This window comes from Oncorhynchus mykiss, chromosome 18, assembly GCF_013265735.2.
Source record: "Oncorhynchus mykiss isolate Arlee chromosome 18, USDA_OmykA_1.1, whole genome shotgun sequence".
NCBI lineage: Eukaryota > Metazoa > Chordata > Actinopteri > Salmoniformes > Salmonidae > Oncorhynchus > Oncorhynchus mykiss.
In genome coordinates, this window is record NC_048582.1 from 23,199,844 (window position 1) to 23,223,489 (window position 23,646).

At 41.7% G+C, this 23,646-nt stretch overlaps 1 protein-coding gene across 1 annotated transcript; it reads right to left on the reverse strand.

Moving 5' to 3' along the window:
* Positions 1-13,687: 13,687 nt before the first annotated feature.
* Positions 13,688-23,567, reverse strand: LOC110495845 (zinc finger protein 184-like). The gene is made up of 2 exons (XM_021571315.2): positions 23,122-23,567; positions 13,688-15,490 (listed from the first exon to the last, which is right to left on the reverse strand). The coding sequence occupies exons 1-2, from the start codon at positions 23,402-23,404 to the stop codon at positions 14,544-14,546; spliced, it is 1,230 nt and encodes a 409-aa protein (XP_021426990.2). The 5' UTR covers positions 23,405-23,567; the 3' UTR covers positions 13,688-14,543.
* Between the last annotated feature and the right edge of the window lie 79 nt (positions 23,568-23,646).

Consider the following 23,646-nt stretch of genomic DNA (forward strand, 5'->3'; position numbering starts at 1 on the left):
CCTCATGTGATAAGTCAGATACCGAACTTCAGAAAAACACTTGCCACATTCACCAGTGATGCTGTTTCTCTCCTGTTCCTTCCTATGCGATTAGAAACGTCAAGCCAAGTGAATACTTTGCCACAGTCTTGACAATGAATGAGTTTCTCCTGTGTGAATTTTCCTATGACACTTACATGCACGAGCAAAACATTTGTCACAATCCTGACAGTGATATGATTTCTCCCGTGTGGGTCCTTCTATGAGAATCCAGATATACCCCCTGAGGACAACATTTGCCACAATCACAGCGATACGGTTTTGTCCCCGAGTGTAACATGAGCCTATGAGAATTCAGTTTTCCCATCTGAGTTAAATGTTCACCAATCACTACAGCAAAATGGTTTGTCCTTTGTGTGATTTCCTCATGTGCACATTTAGATTGTGGCAAATGTTTTGCTAAGATTGGCAATCACTGACATTGATGAGATGTATCTTCTATGTGACTCCTCTTTTGCACTTGTGATTTCAGATCCATTGAATTTTTGCCCTTGGAGCTGATGAAGATTTTTCCTTTTTTTTTTTTTGTCTGCATTCGCGTCCTCTTCGATTTGTGCAGGGGCTGAGAGTCACTGGTTTTCTCTGTGGAACCCTCTTCCTTCGATTCTGTTTTGATCTGTTCAGTTGAGGCCATTCTGTCTTTGTATTCTCCTCCTGGATGATACAGAATTCCTCCTGCTCCTCTTTAATCTGTATGATGTTTCAGTCATCTTTCCCCAGACTGGGGCTCCACTCCTGCTTACAGTGCTGCTGCTCAGGGGAAAACTCCTCTTCAGAGACAATGAACTGCTGGAAATATGAAGGGAAGGAGAAAGGATAAATTTGAACTGAAAAGCTGATAAGACCATGTAGAAACCCTTATCTTATGGCAGGCGGTGCTCGTTCCTCAACTGACAGTGTAGATTTTTTTTTTTTGTGCTATCTGATGTAAGACAACTGTTGCAGGATAAATTCAGCCTTTTACAGCGTAATGCAAGTTGGTTCCTCACCTTGAAAGTAGTCTGCAAACCTATACCACGACTTGCTAAAAACATTTATGGAAGTGATAGAGGCAACTGTGCAATGCCAAATCAAATAATCGTTGATTTCGGGGGATTTGGCCATGAACTTTGGACTGTGCTATTGTCGTGGAAAATAGTGTTTTATTAAGATAGTAGGCATATTCTGCCCGTTTTAGTTTTCTGCCTCTATCCATTTAAGTTAGTAAAGAGGACACTGGCGCCTTTTGCAGCCTGAATGGAGGATGTTTAATGTACTCACTGGTAGCAGGGATATTAGTGTGGTAGCCAATATCCTTCCAAATGATAGTGGGACCCTCAAAGGCCGGTAAACAGCGACCACTAGTGGCCTAGTGGATCTTGCTAATTGGATAGGCATTAGGGTTTGGAATTGTCAAGTATCTCACGATTCGATATGTATTGTGATTCGATGTTCCAAACGTATTGCTCAATATACTGTATGTTTGATGTAGAGAGCATAAGAAAATTAGATTTTGATCAGCCATGGAAATAAAATTGCATGTTAGCTCTATTTAAAAAGACGGAGAAAAAGCTAATCCATTCCTTACTTAGATTTACGTGCATTTTGGGTATATGTTGTGAAACTGTTAGATATTACGGCACTGTCGGAGCTAGAAGCACAAGCATTTCGCTACACCCGCAATAACATCTGCTAAACACGTATGTGACCAATAACATTTGATTTGGAGAAAATGCTGTAGGATGAAAAGCTCCAGTTTGGTACAGGCACTGCCGATTAGCGCTAGCTAACGCTACCTAACAAAACAAAAATAATAATAATTGTACACTATCGGAATATGTAAGTAACGGACATTAGTATTCGATAGGGCTTTGACGGTCATGGAATTTTGGATGACCAATCACTCTAGGGCGCCCACAAGTCTCGTCTGAAAGTAGCCCGGTACCAGTTTAACATTATTTTTTATGGAAGAATATATGGAAGTAGTTTAGTTCCTTAAAAATAGGGGTTAAATATGTTCCAAAAAAATACATCTGGATACTTATCTCTGATATAGGACAGAAATGTAAAAACAAACTTCCTTTTGATTTATTTTGTTGACTGTTTTTCCATGTATGAATCTGTTATTCAATGCCTTTCTATGGGCTAATAGCAGTAAGGCCAAATTCAATGTTTCATCCCCTCCAAAAATACTTTTTAATAGTTAAAGTGCTCCTAAAATTCCAAATCAAATAGCTAAATGATACTTGGTATGACCATATTTTCACATAAGATCCGATTAGTGAAACACTTCTTAGCCAGTAGTTTTGAAAGTAGTGCTCACGAGCCAAAATTCTATACTATGTCACATATGTGCGCCACACCATTGCTCTTTCTCACTCTGCTGTGTTAGCTGTCACTCAAATGGTGAGGGGCTGAAGCTCATTGGCGAGAACTCAAATTGCTAGGGGCTGGCCAACGTGGGGGAAAGTTGCGCAGCACAGCTTCCAGAAAAACAGCCGCTTTCAAACTATGGATTTTGTTGTTGAGGTAAAAAAAATAAAAAATGATCAGATTATGCATGTATGAAGTAAATATTTACACATTCAGTCGAAAGTGGGAGGATTAAAAATACTTACTACATGCTGGCGCATGTCATTAAAATGAATTTAAGACACGTCCAGACTGGTATATGGAACATTTAGTGTAAGAGTTTAAACTGGCTGTATAGCTAAAAAAAGATATCAATGAGAGCAATGCTTTAGTGAGGACGGCACACTTGAGCCACATCAGTTATCATTTAAATGAACATTCTACATTACCGTGGAAATTATTGCATCACAATACCAGTCAGCCATTGTGAGTGTACCCATGAGTTTACCAGTCAAATTGACAGGGTTAGATTCCAAGCCCATTCTATCAATTATAGTTCTATGTGTGCTGCTGCAGGGAGGGGGGCGTTGCCTAGGCAACCAAAGACTGGTTTTCAACACGTTAAGAAACTGCCTTAAACACACGAATGACCGGCCGTTTCGTCTTCAGTCAGTTGTTCCTTCCACACAAGTCTTCATCCATAACCGCTGGTTACACGGTGAAAAGGCTTTGTCTGAATTAAATCAAATGAGGGCTAAGAGTCAAACCCTAACCTTACCGATCCCAGTAAGAGAGAAATAAAAAAAAATAAAAAAAAATTGAGGCAACGGGGAATTAAATGGAGCAGCAATGTTCCTGCGCTGCAGGGTGTCTCACAATAATTTAAAAAGCAAGGGTATACTATATTGTGTACAACGTCAGCTGTAGCTAACGTTAACAACCAACTGACTATAACATACCGTTCTCCTTCTATGTTAGCTCCACAGGTTACTGCTCTTTTGTGGCCAGGCTAATACCCTGGACCTTTGGAGAGCCCAAGATGAAGTGGGCAGACTCAAAGATTTACAGGTTGTCATTACCTCTGTCAAAAAGTTAATGATACATACGCTTTCAAACCTAATCATGAGTACCATTACCAAAGTATGGGACAGGTGGGAATCCGTGATGTGATTTCTTTGTCTGGTGTAACAATGACTATCCCCTAGAGCTGTCCACTTTGATGCAGAAAAGCGGGAGAACATGAAAAGCAACCCGGACTGCTTTATTTTTTAAAGCATTTCCTGCCCGCCTGGTGCAGATAATCTGTGGCAATGAACGAGGCATCATCTTCGGTATCCTCTGGTCTCCCCTGTGGTGTTAGTGGAAACTGTATCCTGCAGATCAGATTTTAATCTGTAGATACATGTGATATACACTCAGTGGACAGTTTATTTGGTACACCACCCAGTTCACAAAAATGGTTGTGACTTGCTCTATAAAGTTGGCAGACAAGCAGAGGCATTCAGTTACAAAGGAGAAAACAATTGACCTAAGTAGGGCTGTCTCTGACAAAAACTATTTGAAAATTTAAAATTTATTTTTCCATATATAGACACAACCTGTGTTTTAATAGAATCAACAATATATGCATTGTTTGTCTGATGCTTTAAGCTCACTGTTTAATTAAATAAGACACTAATGACTCAAGAGGGAGCCAAAGACTAAGATAACCAGAAGAATAAAAACTTTACCTGATCCAACTATTCTCCTCTTTCTGGCTTCGCAGATGCTGCCATTACTCTCCTGAAAATGCCGGTATTATTCTACACGAGGAGTGGGCAACCTTTCTCAATTTATCTTACCACTTCTACCAATCTGCGTGCAAGTTATGGTTTTCATATGAACATGTTCGTGGAACAGTTGTATCATTTCATTTATAATAACATATCTCAAAATCATTGTCATGTGGTTAGTATCCAAGTGGTTAGCGCCACAGCTCATTAGTGGTGGTGCATTAAGCCAATCATAAATACTTTTCAGATCCCCAAATGGGCACATTTGTGTGCCTACATTTGTGCGCAGGCCAGGTAGCCTATAGGCCTACTTCAATGCGTAAATCAGGTATGCGTCCATACTCAACATTGACAGGAGCGCACCAAACAAAAGACAATGACTAAATTGACAAAACTCGTAAATGGAATGAAACAAACCAAAACTTGTTTCTCACGAGTGTACCATATGTTGTGCGTGCTGCAAACAACGTGTCCACTCCAACAATGAGAACGGTAAAAGGCTGGAATAATAATAACATGTTATTGGTCACATACACATATTTAGCAGATGTTATTACAGGTGTAGCGAAATGCTTGGTGTTCCTAGCTCCAACAGTGTAGTAGTATCTAAAAATTCACAATACACACATCTAAAAGTAAAATAGAATTAAGAAATATATAAATATTGAATGCATTAACAGACATGACCTTAACCAAACAAACATTGTAGATAAAAAAAAAGTATAGTAATTAATGGCAAATGTACTACTGGTGATATGTAATCAGGATTTGATAGATACTAACAATCAAATTCCCACAATGAAGTTATGAAACAATGAATGTGCACAAATTGCAGCCACACTCCCCATCTTCTTGGAATGTGCAATCCCCACAGCCTCCACAATGGATTATTTCACTGAAATGGGCGTGGATAAAACAGGTGTCTCATGTGCCATAAAAAAAAGATGCTACTGCTCGACAATAACAAAATCTGGACCAGTCTAATCATTTGTGTCAGCCTAAACCTAAGCAATTTTGAGCATGGTATGATCGTCGATTCCAGTGTCTCAGAAATAGCCGGCCTCCTGGGCTTGACAAGCATGACAGTGTCTAGGGTTTACAGAGAGCGGTGCGACAAACAAAACACATCCAGTCAGCGGCAGCCCTGTGGGCAAAAACAGTTGTTGGCGCGAGATCGAAGCAGAAAGCCTGCAAGCTAACAGGCAAATAATGGTGCGGTACAACAGTGGTGTGCAGAACGGCATCTCGGGAACACACTACTGGTCGGTCCTTGTCATGAATGGGCTATTGCAGCAGACAACCACACAGGGTTCCACTCCTATCAAATAAAAACAGGAAGCACATGCAGTGGTACATTAAAGTATTTTTACTTAAGTAGTATCTGTACTTTTTAAAATATTTGACAACTTTTACTTCACTACATCCTTAAAGAAAATAATGGAGGGTTTGGCCGGCAGGGAAGTCCTTGTCCCGTTGTGCACTAGCTACTCCTGTGCGCAGTGCATGCTGACACGGTCACCAGGTGTACGGTGTTTCCGCCGACACATTGGTGCGGCTGGCTTCTGCGTTAAGCAGGCATTGTGTCAAGAAGCAGTGCGGCATGGCCGAGTTGTGTTTCAGAGGACGCACGGCAGTTGCAGCGATGAGACAAGACTAACTACCGAATTGGATACCATATAAAAAAGTATATTTAAAACTATATACTTTTACTGAAGTGGTATTTCACTTGTGGTAATTTTCTATTAAGGTAACTTTACTTTTACTCAAGTATGACAACTGGGTACTTTTTCCACCACTTGGCACAAAGTCACCAACACGGGAGAATTGAGGATTGCCTGGTCCGACGAATCCTGGTTCCTGTTGCGTCATGCTGATGGCAGAGTCAGGATTTGGCATAAGCAGCATGAGTCCCATGGCCCCATCCTGCCTGATGTCACTGGAGTCAACAGTACAGGCTGGTGGTGTAATGGTGTGTGGACTGTTTTCCTGGCACGTTAGGTCCCTTGATACCAATTGAGCAACGTGTCCATTCCATGAAGAATTCAGGCTGTTCTGGAGTCAAAGGGTGGTCCAACCCAGTACTAGATGGGTGTACCTAATAAAGGTTACTGAGTGTACATGTGTGTAATTCATTGTTTATCATTCAGTGTTAAATTTACATTGTTTTAGAGATCTCCTGAATCAAATTATCTGTAAGTCATATGTTGCCTACATTGTACTTGCCTGGATACCAGACGAGTACATTTCTTAATTACACTAACGTCTGTGAATTTACAGTGTTTGATTCTGGAAATGGTCCTCTACAAGTCGGAATATTACAATACAATTACATTTGAACTTACTCTACTGGGTGTCTGCGTTGTTGGTCCTCCGTTGGGTCGAAAATTCTGAAAGAATATCCACAGGTTTATAATTAAAGCAACTTCTCAAAGCGCTGGTAGTGTATTCAGATATCTATCACCTGAAGCATGTGCAAAACCATGTAAACATGCACACGAGTTCAGGAAGTATATGCATGTATTTACATCATATGCACATGCCTAAGTTGAATTCTGAACACACTGACTGTTTAAGCTTTTTTTTCCCGAATGGGGTTTTCAAGCGTCTGAATCTGGCAGGTAAACGCTGCACCAAAATTCTACCAAACACATCTCCTGTGCTACACACGCAACACGGATGCTGGATCATTGCTACTTTCCCTTTTGGGACGGCTACAAGGCCCTCTCTTCAGCAAATCAGATCATGCCTCCATTCTGCTCCGCCCCACCTATAGGCAGAAACTTCAACAGGGAGCTCCTGTGGTAAGGACTGTTCAACATTGGTCTGACCAATCGGAATCTATGCTTCAAGATCATTTTCATTCACGTGGACAGGTAAATGTTCCGGGTCGCCTCAGAATAGTATTGACGTATAACACGGTGTGACAGGGTTCATCAGGAAGTGCATAGAGGATGTTGTTCCCACTGTGTCAATTACAATTTATCCAAACCAAACACAGTGGATAGATGGCCGCAATCGCATGAACCACCACCTTTAACCATGGCAAGGTGACTAGGAACATGGACATGTACAAACAGACCAGCTACGACCTCCGTAAGGCAATCAAAGAGGCAAAACGACAGTACAGGGACAAAGTGGAGTCGCAATTCATAGGCTCAGACACAAGATGTATGTGGCAGGGACTCCAGACAATCACTGATTATAAAGGGAATGCCAGCCACATTGTGGAAACCGACACCACCCTCCCAGGCGAGCTAAACGCCTTTATCCGTTTAGAAGAAAACGCTTACGAAAACTGTGTTCTCTCGTTCTCCGCGGCTGGCGCAAGTAAGTCATCTAAGTATGTTAACCCTTGTAAGGCTGCCGCCCCAGACAGCATCCCAAGCCACGTCCTCAGAGCATGTGGAGACCAGCTGGCTGGAGTGTTTTACAGACATATTCAACCTCTCAATATCCCAGTCTGTTGTGCCCACTTGCTTCAAGATCCACAGCATTGTCCATGTACCCAAGAAAGCGAATATAACTTAACTAAACAACTGTTTCCCTGTAGCACTCACTTCTGTCATCATGAAGTGTTTTGAGAGGCTAATTAAGGATCATATCACCTCCACCTAACCCAATACCCTAGACCCACTACAATCTGCATATTGCCCCAACAGATCCACAGACGACACACACTGCCCTATCCCACCTGGACAATAGAATACCTATGTAAGAATGCTGTTCGACTACAGCTCAGCCTTCAACACCATAGTGCCCTCCAAGCCCATCACTGTGCAATAGGGTCCTGGAAACCGTGACAGGCCAACCCAAACTGGCGAAGGTAGGCAACAACATCTCCCCCACGCTGATCCTCAACACGGAGGACCCTCAGTGGTGGGTGCTCAGCCCTCTACTGTACTCCCTTCTTCACCCATGACCGTGTGGCCATGCACATCTACAAGTCAACCAAATTGGCTGACAACACAACAGTGGTAGGCCTGTTGACCAACGGTGATGAGGTAGGAGCTCTATTGGAGCGGTGCCAGGAAAATAACATGTCCCTCAACTTCAACAAAACGAAGGAACAGAGCGTGAACTACAGAAAACAGCAGAGAGCACGCCCCCATCCATGTCGATGGGGCTGCAGTTGAGAGGGTCAAAAGCTTCAAGTTCATTGGCGTGCACATCACTGACAATCTGAAATGGTCCCTTCACACAGACAGGGTGGTGAAGAAGGAGCAACAGCACCGCTTCAACCTCAGGAGGCTGAAGAAATTTGGCTTGGCCCCTAAGACCCCCCCCCCCCCCCAAACTACTACAGATGCAACTGCAGGGCTCTCCAGGAGGTGCATTCAGCCCTACGCATCACCGGGGGCACACTGCCTGCCCTCCAGAAAATCTACAGCACCTGGTATCACAGAAAGGCCAACAAGATCAAGAACTTCAGCCACCCGAGCCAAGGCCTGTTCACCCCGCTACCATCTAGAAGAAGACAGTACAGGTGCATCAAAGCTGGGACTGAGAGACTGAGAAACAGCTAATATCTCCAGGTCATCAGACTGTTAAACAGTCACCACTAGCCTTAGTCATTGTTCTAGCCGGCTACCACTCGGTACTCTACCCTACACCTTAGACTGCTGTCATTATTAAAGTTCAATGTTTACATTGCATATACTGTATTCTAGTCATGGCTCATCCTATATAACATAATGCTGTACACACCTTTTCTATTCATATACTGTCTTTACACAGTATATAGTTTTACATTGAGTATACTAATCATTAAGAACACCTTCATGAAATTGAGTTCCTCCCTCCCCATGGGCCAGGGATGCTGGCCCCTGTTGACTCCAATGCTTCCCACAGTTGTGTCAAGTGGGCTGGATGTCTTTTGGATGTTGGACTATTCCTGATACACACAGAAAACGGTTGAGTGTGAAAAACCCAGCAGCGTTGCAGTTCTTGACCAACTGAAACTGGTACGCCTGGCTCCTAATTCCATACTCCATTCAAAGGCACTTACATCTTTTGTCTTGCCCATTCACCCTCTGAATGGCACACACACACACAATCCATGTGTCAATTGTCTCAAGGCTTAAAAATCCTTCTTTAACCTTTGTCCTCCCCTTCATCGACACTGATTGAAGTTGATTTAGCAAGTGACATCAATAAGGGGTCATAGCTTTCACCTGGATTCACCTTCAGAAAGTATTCACACCCCTTGACTTCTCCCCCACATTTTGTGGTGTTACAACCTGAATTTAAAATGGATTCATTTGCAATTTTAATAATGTCAAAGTGGTATTATATATTTAGAAATGTTGTATTAATGATTTGTATACTCAGTGTATATACATTATATGTCATCACAGTATATTTATAGTCCAGTCTCTGACATTGCTCGTTCTGATATTTCTTAATTTCGTATACATTTTTTCTGGATTATGTATTACTGGAGCTAAAAACACAAGCATTTCGCTGAACCTGCGATAACATCTGCAAATATGTGTACACGACCAATAAACTTTGATTTGATAATCCAGAAAATCATGTTTGGGTGAACACACACACATACACGTGCACACAGGCTGGCTGTGAACTGATAGATTTGTGAAGAAGTGTTATTTTATTAACCCTATTTGAAGGGGTTAGTCAGTGATAGTGCATTGGGGAAAGTATTCAGCCCCCTTGACTTTTGATACATTACAGCCTTATTCTAAAATGCATGAAATAGTTTCCCCCCCCCCCCCCCCCCCCTTGTCAATCTACACACAATACCCTATAATGACAAAGCAAAAACAGGTTGTTAGATGAGACATTTTTGCAAATGTATTAAAAATAAAACAGAAATACCTTATTTACAAGTATTCAGACCCTTTGCTATGAGACTCGAAATTGAACTCCGCTGCATCCTGTTCCCATTGATCCTCCCTGAGATGTTTCACCTGTGGTAATTTCAATTGATTGAACATGATTTGGAAAAGGCACACACCTGTCTATATAAGGTCCCGCAGTTGACAGTGCATGTCAGAGCAAAAACCAAGCCATGAGGTCGACGGAATTGTCCGTAGAGCTCCGAGACAGGATAGTGTCGAGGAACAAATTTGAGAAAGGGTACCAAAAAATGGCTGCAGCATTGAAGATCCCCAAGAGCACTGTGGCCTCAATCTTTCTTAAAAATTGAAGGAGTTTGGAACCACCAAGGCTCTTCCTAGAGCTGGCCGCTCGGCCAAAGACGGAGCAATCGGGGGAGAAGGGCCTTGGTCAGGGAGGCGACCAAGAACCCAATAGTCACTCTGACAGAGCTCCAGACTTTCTCTGGAAATGGGAGAACCTTCCAGAAGGACTTCCATCTCTGCAACACTCTGCCAGTCAGGCCTTTATGGTAGAGTGGTCAGATGAAAGGAAGATGACAGCCCGCTTGGAGTTTGCCAAAAGGCACCCAAAGGACTTTCAGACCATGAGATTGAAGATTCCCTGGTCTGAAAACAAGATTGAACTCTTTGGCCTGAATGCCAAGCATCACATCTGCAGGAAACCTGGCATCATCCCTACGGTGAAGCATGGTGGTGGGAGCATCATGTTGTGGGGATGTTTTTCAGCGGCATGGGCTGGGAGACTAGTCAGGATCGAGGCAAAGATGAACGGGGCAATGCTCCAGAGCGCTCAGGACCTCAAACTGGGTCGACGGTTCACCTTCCAACAGGACAAAGACTCTACGCACACAGCCAAGACAACACAGGAGTGGCTTCGGGACAAGACTCTGAATGTCCTTGAGTGGCCCAGCCAGAGTCCAGACTTGAACCCGATTCAAAATCTCTGGAGAGACCTGAAAATAGCTGTGCAGCAACGCTCCCCATCCAACCCGACAGAGCTTGAGAGGCTGTGCAGAGAAGAATGGGAGAAACTCCCCAAATACAGGTATGCCAAGCTTGTAGCTTCATACCCAAGAAGACTCAAGGTTGTAATCGCTGTCAAAGCTGCTTCAACAAAGTACTGAGTAACGGGTCTGAATACTTACAGTATCTCTATTGGCCAAAAGCCTGTGTTAGCATGGGCAGCGCCATTGAGGACTTCCGCCATTTTGCTTTCGTCAACTCGCCTGGACTTCCCAATTCGTTGTCTGTTCCCTCCTGATGACCTGTTGGGCATGACCTGACAACCCAGTTGGAGTCCTGACAGCCAGGTCATCAGGAGCCTATGTATTTTACTCGTGAAGAAGTAAATAGACAGTTTAAAGATGAGATGGCCTCAATGGCACTGCCCATTCTCTCACAGACGCCATCGAAACACAGAGATGTTATGTTTATGGTCCAGGCCCATCACCTTTTATAGTACAGCGCCCAGTGGCAAGAAGTGACATCCTAAGAAAACAAACTATAGGCCAACAACAAATGTCTCCTAGCCTCCCACACATAGGCTACTTTATGTCCCTAACACAAACTAAATATAAAAACGAAACAAACATTTCTATCAAAACTCAAACAAAATAAAAACTAGCAAATCAAGTCTAAAAACGAACTAAATTGAATTTCTAATCAAATTAAAAAAACAAATATTAAATCACAAAACTATAATAACCTTGCAGCGATCCCTAGCGGCTTTTCAGGCTATAAATATCCAGAGGCGGGTTGCTAGTGACCAGCGTAAGCTTGCTAGATGTAGCCTAGGCATAAAAAAAAGCCTAGGCATAAACCAACATTGTTGGTTAAAAATCACTCAACTTTATAGACATTTTTCAGTTACGCCTATAGCTAGCTCATGTTGTCACCTGTGAAGCCAACAAGAGTAATGAAGCGCTTCCAGGTCAAGTGTAATTACTTCAAAGTTAGTCATGTAACGTGAAACTGTAAAATTAATAATAAAGAATCAAATTATTGTATTATCAACATACAGTGCCTTGCAAAAGTATTCGGCCCCCTTGAACTTTGCGACCTTTTGCCACATTTCAGGCTTCAAACATAAAGATATAAAACTGTATTTTTTTGTGAAGAATCAACAACAAGTGGGACACAATCATGAAGTGGAACGACATTTATTGGATATTTCAAACTTTTTTAACAAATCAAAAACGTAAAAATTGGGCGTGCAAAATGATTCAGCCCCCTTAAGTTAATACTTTGTAGCGCCACCTTTTGCTGCGATTACAGCTGTAAGTCGCTTGGGGTATGTCTCTATCAGTTTTGCACATCGAGAGACTGACATTTTTTCCCATTCCTCCTTGCAAAACAGCTCGAGCTCAGTGAGGTTGGATGGAGAGCATTTGTGAACAGCAGTTTTCAGTTCTTTCCACAGATTCTCGATTGGATTCAGGTCTGGACTTTGACTTGGCCATTCTAACACCTGGATATGTTTATTTTTGAACCATTCCATTGTAGATTTTGCTTTATGTTTTGGATCATTGTCTTGTTGGAAGACAAATCTCCGTCCCAGTCTCAGGTCTTTTGCAGACTCCATCAGGTTTTCTTCCAGAATGGTCCTGTATTTGGCTCCATCCATCTTCCCATCAATTTTAACCATCTTCCCTGTCCCTGCAGGAGAAAAGCAGGCCCAAACCATGATGCTGCCACCACCATGTTTGACAGTGGGGATGGTGTGTTCAGGGTGATGAGCTGTGTTGCTTTTACGCCAAACATAACGTCTTGCATTGTTGCCAAAAAGTTCACTTTTGGTTTCATCTGACCAGAGCACCTTCTTCCACATGTTTGGTGTGTCTCCCAGGTGGCTTGTCGCAAACTTTAAACGACACTTTTTATGGATATCTTTAAGAAATGGCTTTCTTCTTGCCACTCTTCCATAAAGGCCAGATTTGTGCAATATACGACTGATTGTTGTCCTATGGACAGAGTCTCCCACCTCAGCTGTAGATCTCTGCAGTTCATCCAGAGTGATCATGGGCCTCTTGGCTGCATCTCTGATCAGTCTTCTCCTTGTATGAGCTGAAAGTTTAGAGGGACGGCCAGGTCTTGGTAGATTTGCAGTGGTCTGATACTCCTTCCATTTCAATATTATCGCTTGCACAGTGCTCCTTGGGATGTTTAAAGCTTGGGAAATATTTTTGTATCCAAATCCGGCTTTAAACTTATTCACAACAGTATCTTGGACCTCTGAGACTATCACAGTGCAGGTGCATTTATACAGAGACTTGAATACACACAGGTGGATTGTATTTATCATCATTAGTCATTTAGGTCAACATTGGATCATTCAGAGATCCTCACTGAACTTCTGGAGAGAGTTTGCTGCACTGAAAGTAAAGGGGCTGAATAATTTTGCACGCCCAATTTTTCTGTTTTTGATTTGTTAAAAAAGTTTGAAATATCCAATAAATGTCGTTCCACTTCATGATTGTGTCCCACTTGTTGTTGATTCTTCACAAAAAAATACAGTTTTATATCTTTATGTTTGAAGCCTGAAATGTGGCAAAAGGTCGCAAAGTTCAAGGGGGCCGAATACTTTCGCAAGGCACTGTATCTTATACTAGTCATAAAACACATGGACCTCTAAGTAATTTTGGGTCTTTTTAACAGGGTTCCAACTCTTCACAAAATCATTCTATAACTTTTCCATAAAATGTTTTATCATGACTTACAAGGAAGACAGTACTCAATAGGGGGCAAAACACACAATAACACACCGAAATAGGTATCATACATGCACACATAAACAATGCATCAATTCCTTAGGGGAAATTCCAGTTAGTTCAGGTAAAGAATGGTTACTGGTGTCTCGTGGGCTGAACTGGAATCAAATGGTTTCTACTAGATTCAAATGGACCAGTTCAAGCGGCCGTTTCAGCTAGACTCGGTTACAGCTTGCGTCAACGTGGGCTTTATCAGATCAAAATAATCGTATCACTGTCGTTGGATTAATTATTTGACAGGTATTGTGCAGGGTTCACATGGAAAGTTAAAGATGACTATACAATGTAATCAAGTATAAAACTATGAACAATAGTAACTATTTGTAGTATTACAAATAGCAAAAGACAAGAGTATATTATTCACCCAAGAACCGTATCTCCACTCACAGGTGGAAGTTATAAAATGTGACTGAATCGTCTGACTGATGTCCATGTGTCCACTTAAGCATTGCTTTGTTTTGACTTAACCTAAATAGATTATTTTCAGTGTCTATTCTGATGACAATTCAATGCACTTTTGGCATTTAAGCATTTGACAGACGCTTGTAAGATTCCTCCCGTGTTCCTCACATACACAATGTCAAAAAAAGGCAGTCATTAAATATTTTCTAGTCATGGCAGTAATGTGGTCTCTTTCTCTCCGTCTCCCCAGTCAATTCAGATTCAAACAATTAGTGAAATATTTACAACAATCCTGACAGCAATATAGTTTATCGTTCATGTGATTATCCTCATATGAACTCATGTGACTACCGCCAGTGCTGAAAGATCTGCTACTAGAGCGACAATGTGATTTTCCTCGTGTGAATCCTCATATGTGTTGTCAGATTACCTTTATGACGAAAATTTTTGCCACAATAATGACAGCTATAAGATTTCTCCCCTGTGTGAATCCTAATGTGAGAACTCAGATTGCTAGGACGAGCAAAACATTTGCCACAGACCTGGCAGCGATGTGGTTTCTCGCCTGTGTGAATCCTCCTATGAAGTGTCAGCTCACCAACTCGAAAGAAACATTTGCCACAATCATGACAGCGATGAGGTTTCTCCCCTGTGTGAGTCTTTATGTGATAGTTCAGATACCCAACTTGAGAAAAACATTTGCCACATTCACCACAGCGATGCGGTTTCTCTCCTGTGTGGGCCTTCATGTGCAATTTGAAGCAGTCAATCCGAGTGAATACTTTGTCACAATCCTGACAGTGATACGATTTATCCCTTGTGTGGGTCCTCATATGAGAATCCAGTGTTCCCATCTGAGCAAAACATTCACCACAATCACTACAGCAAAATGATTTATCTTCTGTGTGACTACTCCTTTGCACTGGTGATTTCAAATCCATGGATTTTCTACCATTCAAGCTTTGTCCTTTTTCTGTCCATGTCTTCTTTAATTTGCCCTGGGGATGAGAGTCACTGGTTGTCTCTGAGGAATCATCTTCCTTAGGTTCTGTTTTGATCTGTTCAGTTGAGGCCATTCTGTCTTTGTATTCTTCACTTTGGGTTTGTGAGGACTGAGTTGAGTACTGATCATAGTCACTTTTCACCCAGGCAGGAGTGAATACAGAGTCTTCCTCCTCCTGGATGATACTGAATTCCCCCTGTTCCTCTTTAATCTGTATGGGGTTCCAATTATATTTCCCCAGACTGGGGCTCCACTCCTGCTTATAATGCTGCTGCTCGGGGGGAAACTCCTCTTCAGAGACAATGAACTGCTGGAAATCTGAAGGGAAGGAGAAAAGAGGAGTTAGAAGTTAGAAGCTGATGAGCTAGGTACTGATGATCTGACATAAGATACATGGGCTCTAAGATAGCCTATGTTCAAGATTTCGCACTCATCTGTGCTGTTGTTGATTGGCGCAAACAGTTTGCATATAATAGTCAATCATTTTTACCAACAGCCGCAATCTGACTAATGATTATAATGGAGGGGGTATAGCTCATTACTGGTCTAAACAACACTAATGGTCCATAAAAAAACACAAGGGTAATATAGCGAGCAACTTTGTCTTCGGGTAATCTCTGTTAACCCAGAACTTTATACCCGAACCGAGAGAGCCAGGTGCCGCTAATGAACGAGGGGTCTTGCGTGACTGAAGCGAGGATGGCGGAAGCAGGTGCAAACTTGGATCTTCAATCTAATGGCGGCGGAATAGTGGAAGAATGTAGAGTGTAGAGAATGGAAAAAGGAGCAAAGTTACGTGTCCTCTTACATGGCAGGAGTACAGTTTGTAGAAGAGGAGCAGATGGCCCAAATGCCAAACTTGAGGATTCCGTTTGTGATATTTCAACTGGTGGGAAAAGTGTTAGGTCAAGTTAAAGCTGTGAGGATCATGAGAAGTAGGCTAGTTTGATTTCTTGTACTTCCGCGGAGCAGAAAGAGCATGTGTTGTGGCTCATCCGATTTGAAAAACCTGCTTTATTGTAGGGCACCCGTCCATGTGAAAACTCAGATTAAGGGGGTAATGTCGGGCGTTTCAAGGGGAGTTGCATGAGCATGAGCAGTACCACCCTCTCAGGTGGAGGCGGCCCTGGAGCCTGGGGAGGGAGATATGGAACTTTGAAGGACAGAGTTAGAGCTAGGTCATTTTGTTTTAGTTTGACATGTCCGTAGTTTTCCTGTCAAATTCGGCTACTCAGAAAACGATGTCGCAGGTGAAAATGTATTGGTCACAGGTTTTTGGGCTACTTCTAAATTGCACCGCGGCTGCCATAAGATTTTTCTTAATAAAAAAAACCCTTATATTAATTACACTGACTATCTGCTGAGTGGCAGAGGCAGTAGTTTACTAGAGCCAAAACAGAAAGGGAGAGAAACTGAGAAATAATCATTCAACAGTTTCAGAGAGAGGATCGAACGATGTGCTTTCTTTATGGGTAGGCTATATAACCAGGGCGTCCTGTCGTACCGGGGACGATACAAAAATATGGCTGGGATAGGTTCTGGACAATAGATCCACAATTCATCCAACTAGGCTTACTGTAGGTTCATCCCCAAATGTTAAAAAGCAATGAAGATGACGCAACAGATCAGAACTTATAGCTTAAAAATGTTGATAAACTATTATTTCTATATTTTATAAGAGCAGCAATGTGCACAAAGCAGTAGGCTGTGTGTGAATGTTCTAAAAATGCAATTAGCGGGAAGACCCCATTCTAAAGAGCACACCGCACATGCGAGTGGTTTCGTGTGAGAAATGTGGAAAGAGGGGAAATCCACAAATGGAACGAGCAACAAGGGCTGCTAATATGACTAGGATTGTGGATGCTGACTGCCTCCGCTCCTATTGCAAGGTGAGTGAGGTGTGCAACAGGCCTTTCTCTCCAGTCATGACCATTTGATCTGAACGAACTGTGCCACAAGTACGTCAAAAGAATCAAGACTTTATCCTACATGATAATTGTCAAACATGACTGGCATTTAAGACTACATTTATGTCATTAAAGTCTCATTAAAGTTTGGCCATTTTTCGTGTTAGCGTCGGTGTTGACGGTGTTGACATGAGGCTGTAGCCAATACGCATACACTCTAGGCTACACTTTTACATGTAGGCCAATTATTTTTGTAAATATTATTCCAATGTTGGGCTTTTTAGAGTGAATTCATCACTTAGTTGACAAGCCCATTTATCTATTTCAGTAGTAGGCGAAGCTACTCTTACTTGCCTTGTCATGACTGGCCTGTGAGGATCCAGCTCACACCCTGTGGTAAATCAGGGATTAGAACTTTCAGCTATCTCCCTCGCCAATGTTCACACAGGAATGTGCCTCTACACAGACGTTTTCCCACCGAAACTCTAACTAGGGATGCACGTTATATCAGTAAGCATATCGGAATTGGCCGATATTAGCTAAAAATGCCAAAATTGGCATCGGCCCGATGTCTAGTTTAACGCAGATGTGCAAACCTGATGTCATAGCTGACCTATATAAACGTACGCGCATACCTATATAAACGTACGTAGATACCTACATAAACGTACACAGAACAAAAGCAGAAAAATACTAAGCACACACTTCCAACAACTAAACAAGTTCGAGCAGTCATTTGAAAGAGTAAGAAAATTTCAGCGAGACAACTCAAAAGGCGAAATCCATTAATGCCAAGATAATGGAATTCATTGCCTTTGACAATCAACCGTTCTCTGCCGTGGATAATGTTGGCTTTCACCGAATGGTCGAGCACCTCGAGCCCTGATACACACTACCAAGTAGGCGCTATTTTTCAGATGTTGCCCTACCGGAGTTGCACAGTATTGCTGAAACGCACATCCATGAGCTACTTGCTATGGGCGTCATTGTTATTAGCTTCACGACTGGCGTTTTGGACCAGCGGTGTCAGGCCCATGAGCATGCAGAGTCTGACAGCACAGTGGGCTGACGAGGATTTTGTACTGAGGAAAGTCGTATTGCATGCCCAAGAATGTGCTGGTTGTCATACCGCTGCTGCCATTTCAATGGCATTTGAGAAGATGTTTGAAACTTGGAAACATGAACACACTCCTAGCTCCATTTCGAACAACTGACTCGAGAAATAAGCTCATCAACTGCGGCTGCAGCAGACGTGATGCCCTCTGTCATGGCATTGAAACGCCTGCTCAACAAAACTGCCGACACAGACCAAGGGGTTAAAAATTGCAAAAGTACTCTACAAGAGGCTATGAACAAGTGGCATTCTCTGTGAGCCTCTTTACTGTGTCGCCACCTTGCTCGATGATAGGTACTTCGATGCAGACAAGAAACAGGGTTTACGTGAATGTTACAGACACAGCTGGACATGGACACAGTGACAGTGAAATAGTTTTTTCTCCCCAATTTCGTGGTATCCAATTGTTTTAGTAGCTACTATCTTGTCTCATCGCTACAACTCCCGTACGGGCTCGGGAGAGACGAAGGTTGAAAGTCATGCGGCCTCCGATTCACAACCCAAGAGACAAGGATATCCCTACCAGCCAAGCCCTCCCTAACCCGGACAACACTAGGCCAATTGTGCGTCGCCCCACGGACCTCCCGGTCCCGGCCGGTTGCGACAGAGCCTGGGCGCGAACAGCGCCCTTAACCACTGCGCCACCCAGGGGGCAGTGAAATAGGTTTTGAATATGTTTTACTGGGGACATACGTAAATGCCAATAAAATAACTTTTTGGTCCGTGTGTGTGTTTCAACTATTTAACTGTACTAGAATGCTTAAAAGGCTGGTAAAATGTTAAGTATCGGTATCGGGATTTTTTGGCAGGGAAATATCGGATATCTGTATCGTCCAGAAATGTCATATCGATGCATCCATAACTCGTTCTAAAGTGAATATTGGAACAATGAGGTTGTCAGTAACAAGAACATTTACCAGGACATAGACATATCTAATATGAGCAGAAAGCTTACATTCTTGTTAATCTAACAGCACTGTCCAATTTACAGTAGCTATTACAGTGAAAGAATACCATGCTATTGTTTGAGGCGAGTGCACATTTATGGACTTAAATGTATCAATAAACCAATTAGGCATATTTGGGCAGACTTGAAACATTTTTTATTTTTATTAAATCAGTCTAAACCTTTTCACATTCACTGCTGTGGTCAAAATCTAAATTGTGCCTAAACTGGAATAATACACTGTGGCCTTTCTCTTGCATTTCAAATATGATTTAAAAAAATGAAAATAAAAACGTTTTTTTTTCTATGTGTTATTCTCCTACATAAATGTCACATTTACACAAACTTCAAAGTGTTTCCTTTTAAATGGTATCAAGAATATGCATATCCTTGCCTCAGGTCCTGAGCTACAGGCAGTTAGATTTGGGTATGTCATTTTAGACCAAAAAAAAAAAGGGGCGGATCCAACTTGTTAGAGCTCTAGGGGCGCTATTTCATTTTTGGATAAAAAACGTTCCCGTTTTAAGCGCGATATTTTGTCACGAAAAGATCGACTATGCTCGACTATGCATATTATGCATATTCTTGACAGTTTTGGAAAGAAAACACTCTGAAGTTTCAGAATCTGCAAAGATTTTGTCTGTAAGTGCCCCAGAACTCATTCTACAGGCGAAACCAAGATGATGCATCACCCAGGAATTAGCAGAATTTCTGAAGCTCTGTTTTCCATTCTCTCCTTATATGGCTGTGATTGCGCAACGAATGAGCCTACACTTTCTGTCGTTCGCCCAAGGTCTTAGCAGCATTGTGACGTATTTGTAGGCATATCATTGGAAGATTGACCATAAGAGACTACATTTCCCAAGTGTCCACCTGGTGTCCTGCGTCGAATTCGGTGCGCAATTGCCAGCTGCTTCCACTTTACCATTTGATTCAGGGGAGAAAGCATGTGTCCAAGAACGATGTATCAATGAAGAGATATGTGAAAAACACCTTGATGATTGATTCTAAACAACGTTTGCCATGTTTTCAGTCGATATTATGGAGTTAATTTGGAAAAAAGTTTGCGTTTTGAGGACTGAATTTATGGATTTTTTTTGGTGGCCAAATGTGATGTATAAAACGGAGCTATTTCTAATACACAAGGAATCTTTTTGGAAAAACTGAGCATCTGCTATCTAACTGAGAGTATCCTCATTGAAAACATCAGAAGTTCTTCAAAGGTAAATGATTTTATTTGAAGGCTTTTATGTTTTAGTTAATGTTGCGTGCTGGATGCTAACGCTAATGCTAACGCTAAATGCTAACGCGAAATGCTAACTCTAGCTAGCTACTTTTACACAAATTATTGTTTTCCTATGGTTGAGAAGCATATTTTGAAAATCTGAGATGACAGTGTTGTTTACAAAAGGCTAAGCTTGAGAGATGGCATATTTATTTCATTTCATTTGCGATTTTCATAAATAGTTAACGTTGTGTTATGCTAATGAGCTTGCTGATAGATTTACACAATCCTGGATACAGGGTTTTTTTCATAGCTAAACGTGACGCAGAAAACGGAGCGATTTGTCCTAAACAAATAATCTTTCAGGAAAAACTGAACATTTGCTATCTGAGAGTCTCCTCATTGAAAACATCTGAAGTTCTTCAAAGGTAAATGATTTTTTTGAATGCTTTTCTGTTTTTTTGTGTAAATGTTGCCAGCTGAATGTTAATGCTAAATGCTACGTTAGCCATCAATACTGTTACACAAATGCTTGTTTTGCAATGGTTGAGAAGCATATTTTGAAAATCTGAGATGACAGTGTTGTTAACAAAAGGCTAAGCTTGAGAGCTAGCATATTTATTTCATTTCATTTGCGATTTTCATGAATAGTTAACGTTGCGTTATGGTAATGAGCTTGAGTCTGTATTCACGAACCCGGATCCGGGATGGGGAGATCAGAAAGGTTAAGAGGTTTATATGAGAGGGATGTGAGCTTAGAAACTATAAGAGGAAATTGTTTCTATAACTTTGTACAAAGACAAGCGTGCCGCACAAATGCCCAGCACCCTATCCAAGAAGGCCTGATACCGACAGAAATCCATGAAAAACCAAGACATTTACACGTAAATACATTCATGATTTAATACTTCAAAACGGGCGGCGGTTCATGTGCAAAGTATATGACAACTGTGAGAGTAGTTTCTAAATGTACCAAAGTATTATGTCTCTGTCTCTCTCTCGCCCTCCCCATCTCCTTTGTAACAAGCCGCCATATTGCGTCACTCCGCTAGGGACCTGTTTTAATGTATTAAGTGTGTGTGTTTATCCTGTGTTACCATTTAGTTAGTTAGTAAATACATAATTAAACCCATTTGTGTAGTACTGAATCATAAGTAAGGCTGGGGTTTTTACACATGCAGGAGGTTACAACTGTTCAGAATTGTGAAATGATATGATTACTGGTTATGGTTATGATTAATATGTTAACTGTTTTATAGATGTGATAGGTTTAACTCAAGAGATGGTAACTTTTGGATTTCTATACTCTAGTTGAAAATAAGATTATTTTAGAGCAATGTGCCTTGTCTTAATACCATTTTAAATTAATGTTCTAAAAATTTTTTTTTTTTAAATGTAACCATTCACTATCACGAACCAATAACAAAGGGCGAAATGCAGAGAACAAGGTAAAGCGATTGGATTTAGATTATCCAATGTGTGTCTCCATAATGACAACTCCTCTCTTGCTGCTGGAGCTAGTTTTCAGTAGTCATTTAAGTGATAATGCCCTCAAAGACGGTGTTTTGGAGGATATATTGGCACGGTGTTGCAAACCATTATCACCTTTATACAACGGGTTACCAACATATTTAAATAATGATTGACGTATTTTCATTAAAACGTTACTTTTAGAGACACGACCCAGTCGATCAGTCTTTTTGTTCTGCATCTATGGACGTGACCCAGTTGTTTGTTCTAAATGTTCCATTGCCATATGTTCTTATCCCTTACTTGCTAGCTAACCAACTAAGGCTAATTTACAGTCATGTCAAAAAAAAGTGCAGCCAGATGAACAATAAAGTAGCCGCATTTGCATTTGTTTAAGCTGTTTTCTTGTGACATTTATTTGGATGCAGCCATAATAATTAGCTAATGAGGCGCAATTTCGCCTCGCATAGAAAATATGCTCACTTGTCAAGACACTTGTTCAGAGATGCTAGCCAGCAACACAGCAAACACAATCACTTCAAACTGAAGCTGGAAAGACTGCAAACTAGCCGCCCTTGTTTTGTTTTATATTTTTTCATTTGATATTTTTTTGTATATTTATCCAGAAAAATGATGCCAGCTGAGTCATGATTTCGACTGGCTGAGAAACACTGCCTGCCTGTCTGGCTCATCCCGACACGTTCATTACTATGGGACAGCAGGAGATCGAATTTGAATATTTAAACAATTTTGCAAATGTTGGAGAGAGGTGTATACAAATCTCTGCTGTTAAAAACAAAATGTTAGTCTAAAAGAAATGTGAGATAATGTGTAGATGCTTTTTATAGTGGAGATCAAATTAATAAATTGCCTGGCTGGGCTGATGAGACAGAGTAAATAGGCATTTTAACGTCATATATTTAGCTGGTGGATTATAAACTGGGTGGTTCCAGCCCTGAATGCTGATTGGCTGACAGCCGTGATATATCAGACAGTATACCATAGGTATGACAACTTGTATTGTTACTGCTCTAATTACGTTGGTAACCAGTTTATAATAGCAATAAGGCACCTCAGGGGTTTGTGGTATATGGCCAATATACCACGGCTAAGGGCTGTATCCATGCACTCCGTGTTGCGTCGAGCAAAAGAACAGCCCTTAGCCGTGGCCTTATTGCTTAAATAGACACCGGCCGGAATGCGGTTTTAACCAATCAGGATTCAAGATTATACACACCCGTTGTATAATCTGACAACCCTGAAGACAGTTACAAATCGATAGCCCACCTTCGTCTTCAGCCGCGGGGGAATTGCCCGAAGGACTGTTGGTTCTCGATGAACCACAGGTAACAAACGTCTGCCCTTCTATGCCACTCACCGACCTGTACCTCGACTCAGTCAGGCTGAGTTGCTTCTCTAGCATTTTGATTTGCTCTTTGCTTTGAAAGACTTCTACATTTAACGCTCCACAGCAGTCCTCTACTAATTTGCAAATCTCTGTCACGGCAGCGGAGGCTAGAATGTCCATGACGGAGCTTATCCGTTGATGCAAAACACTCGTCTCCGACATTGTAAACCCTTGTTTTTTTTTTAAACCGGTCACAATTACTTAATCTATTTAGATTCGAAGCGTTTTTTTCCCAGCAGCTTATTCGCGAAATAATACTATTTGTAAAGAATATATGGCTTTTTGTTAACAGTGTTTCGCCATCTTTGATAACTGTGTTCTTGCGAGTGCATCCGGTCAGATTTTAGATGGGGGGGGGGGAAGCTAGAAAGCGCCACCTACCGCGTGGAGAATAGAAGGCGCTT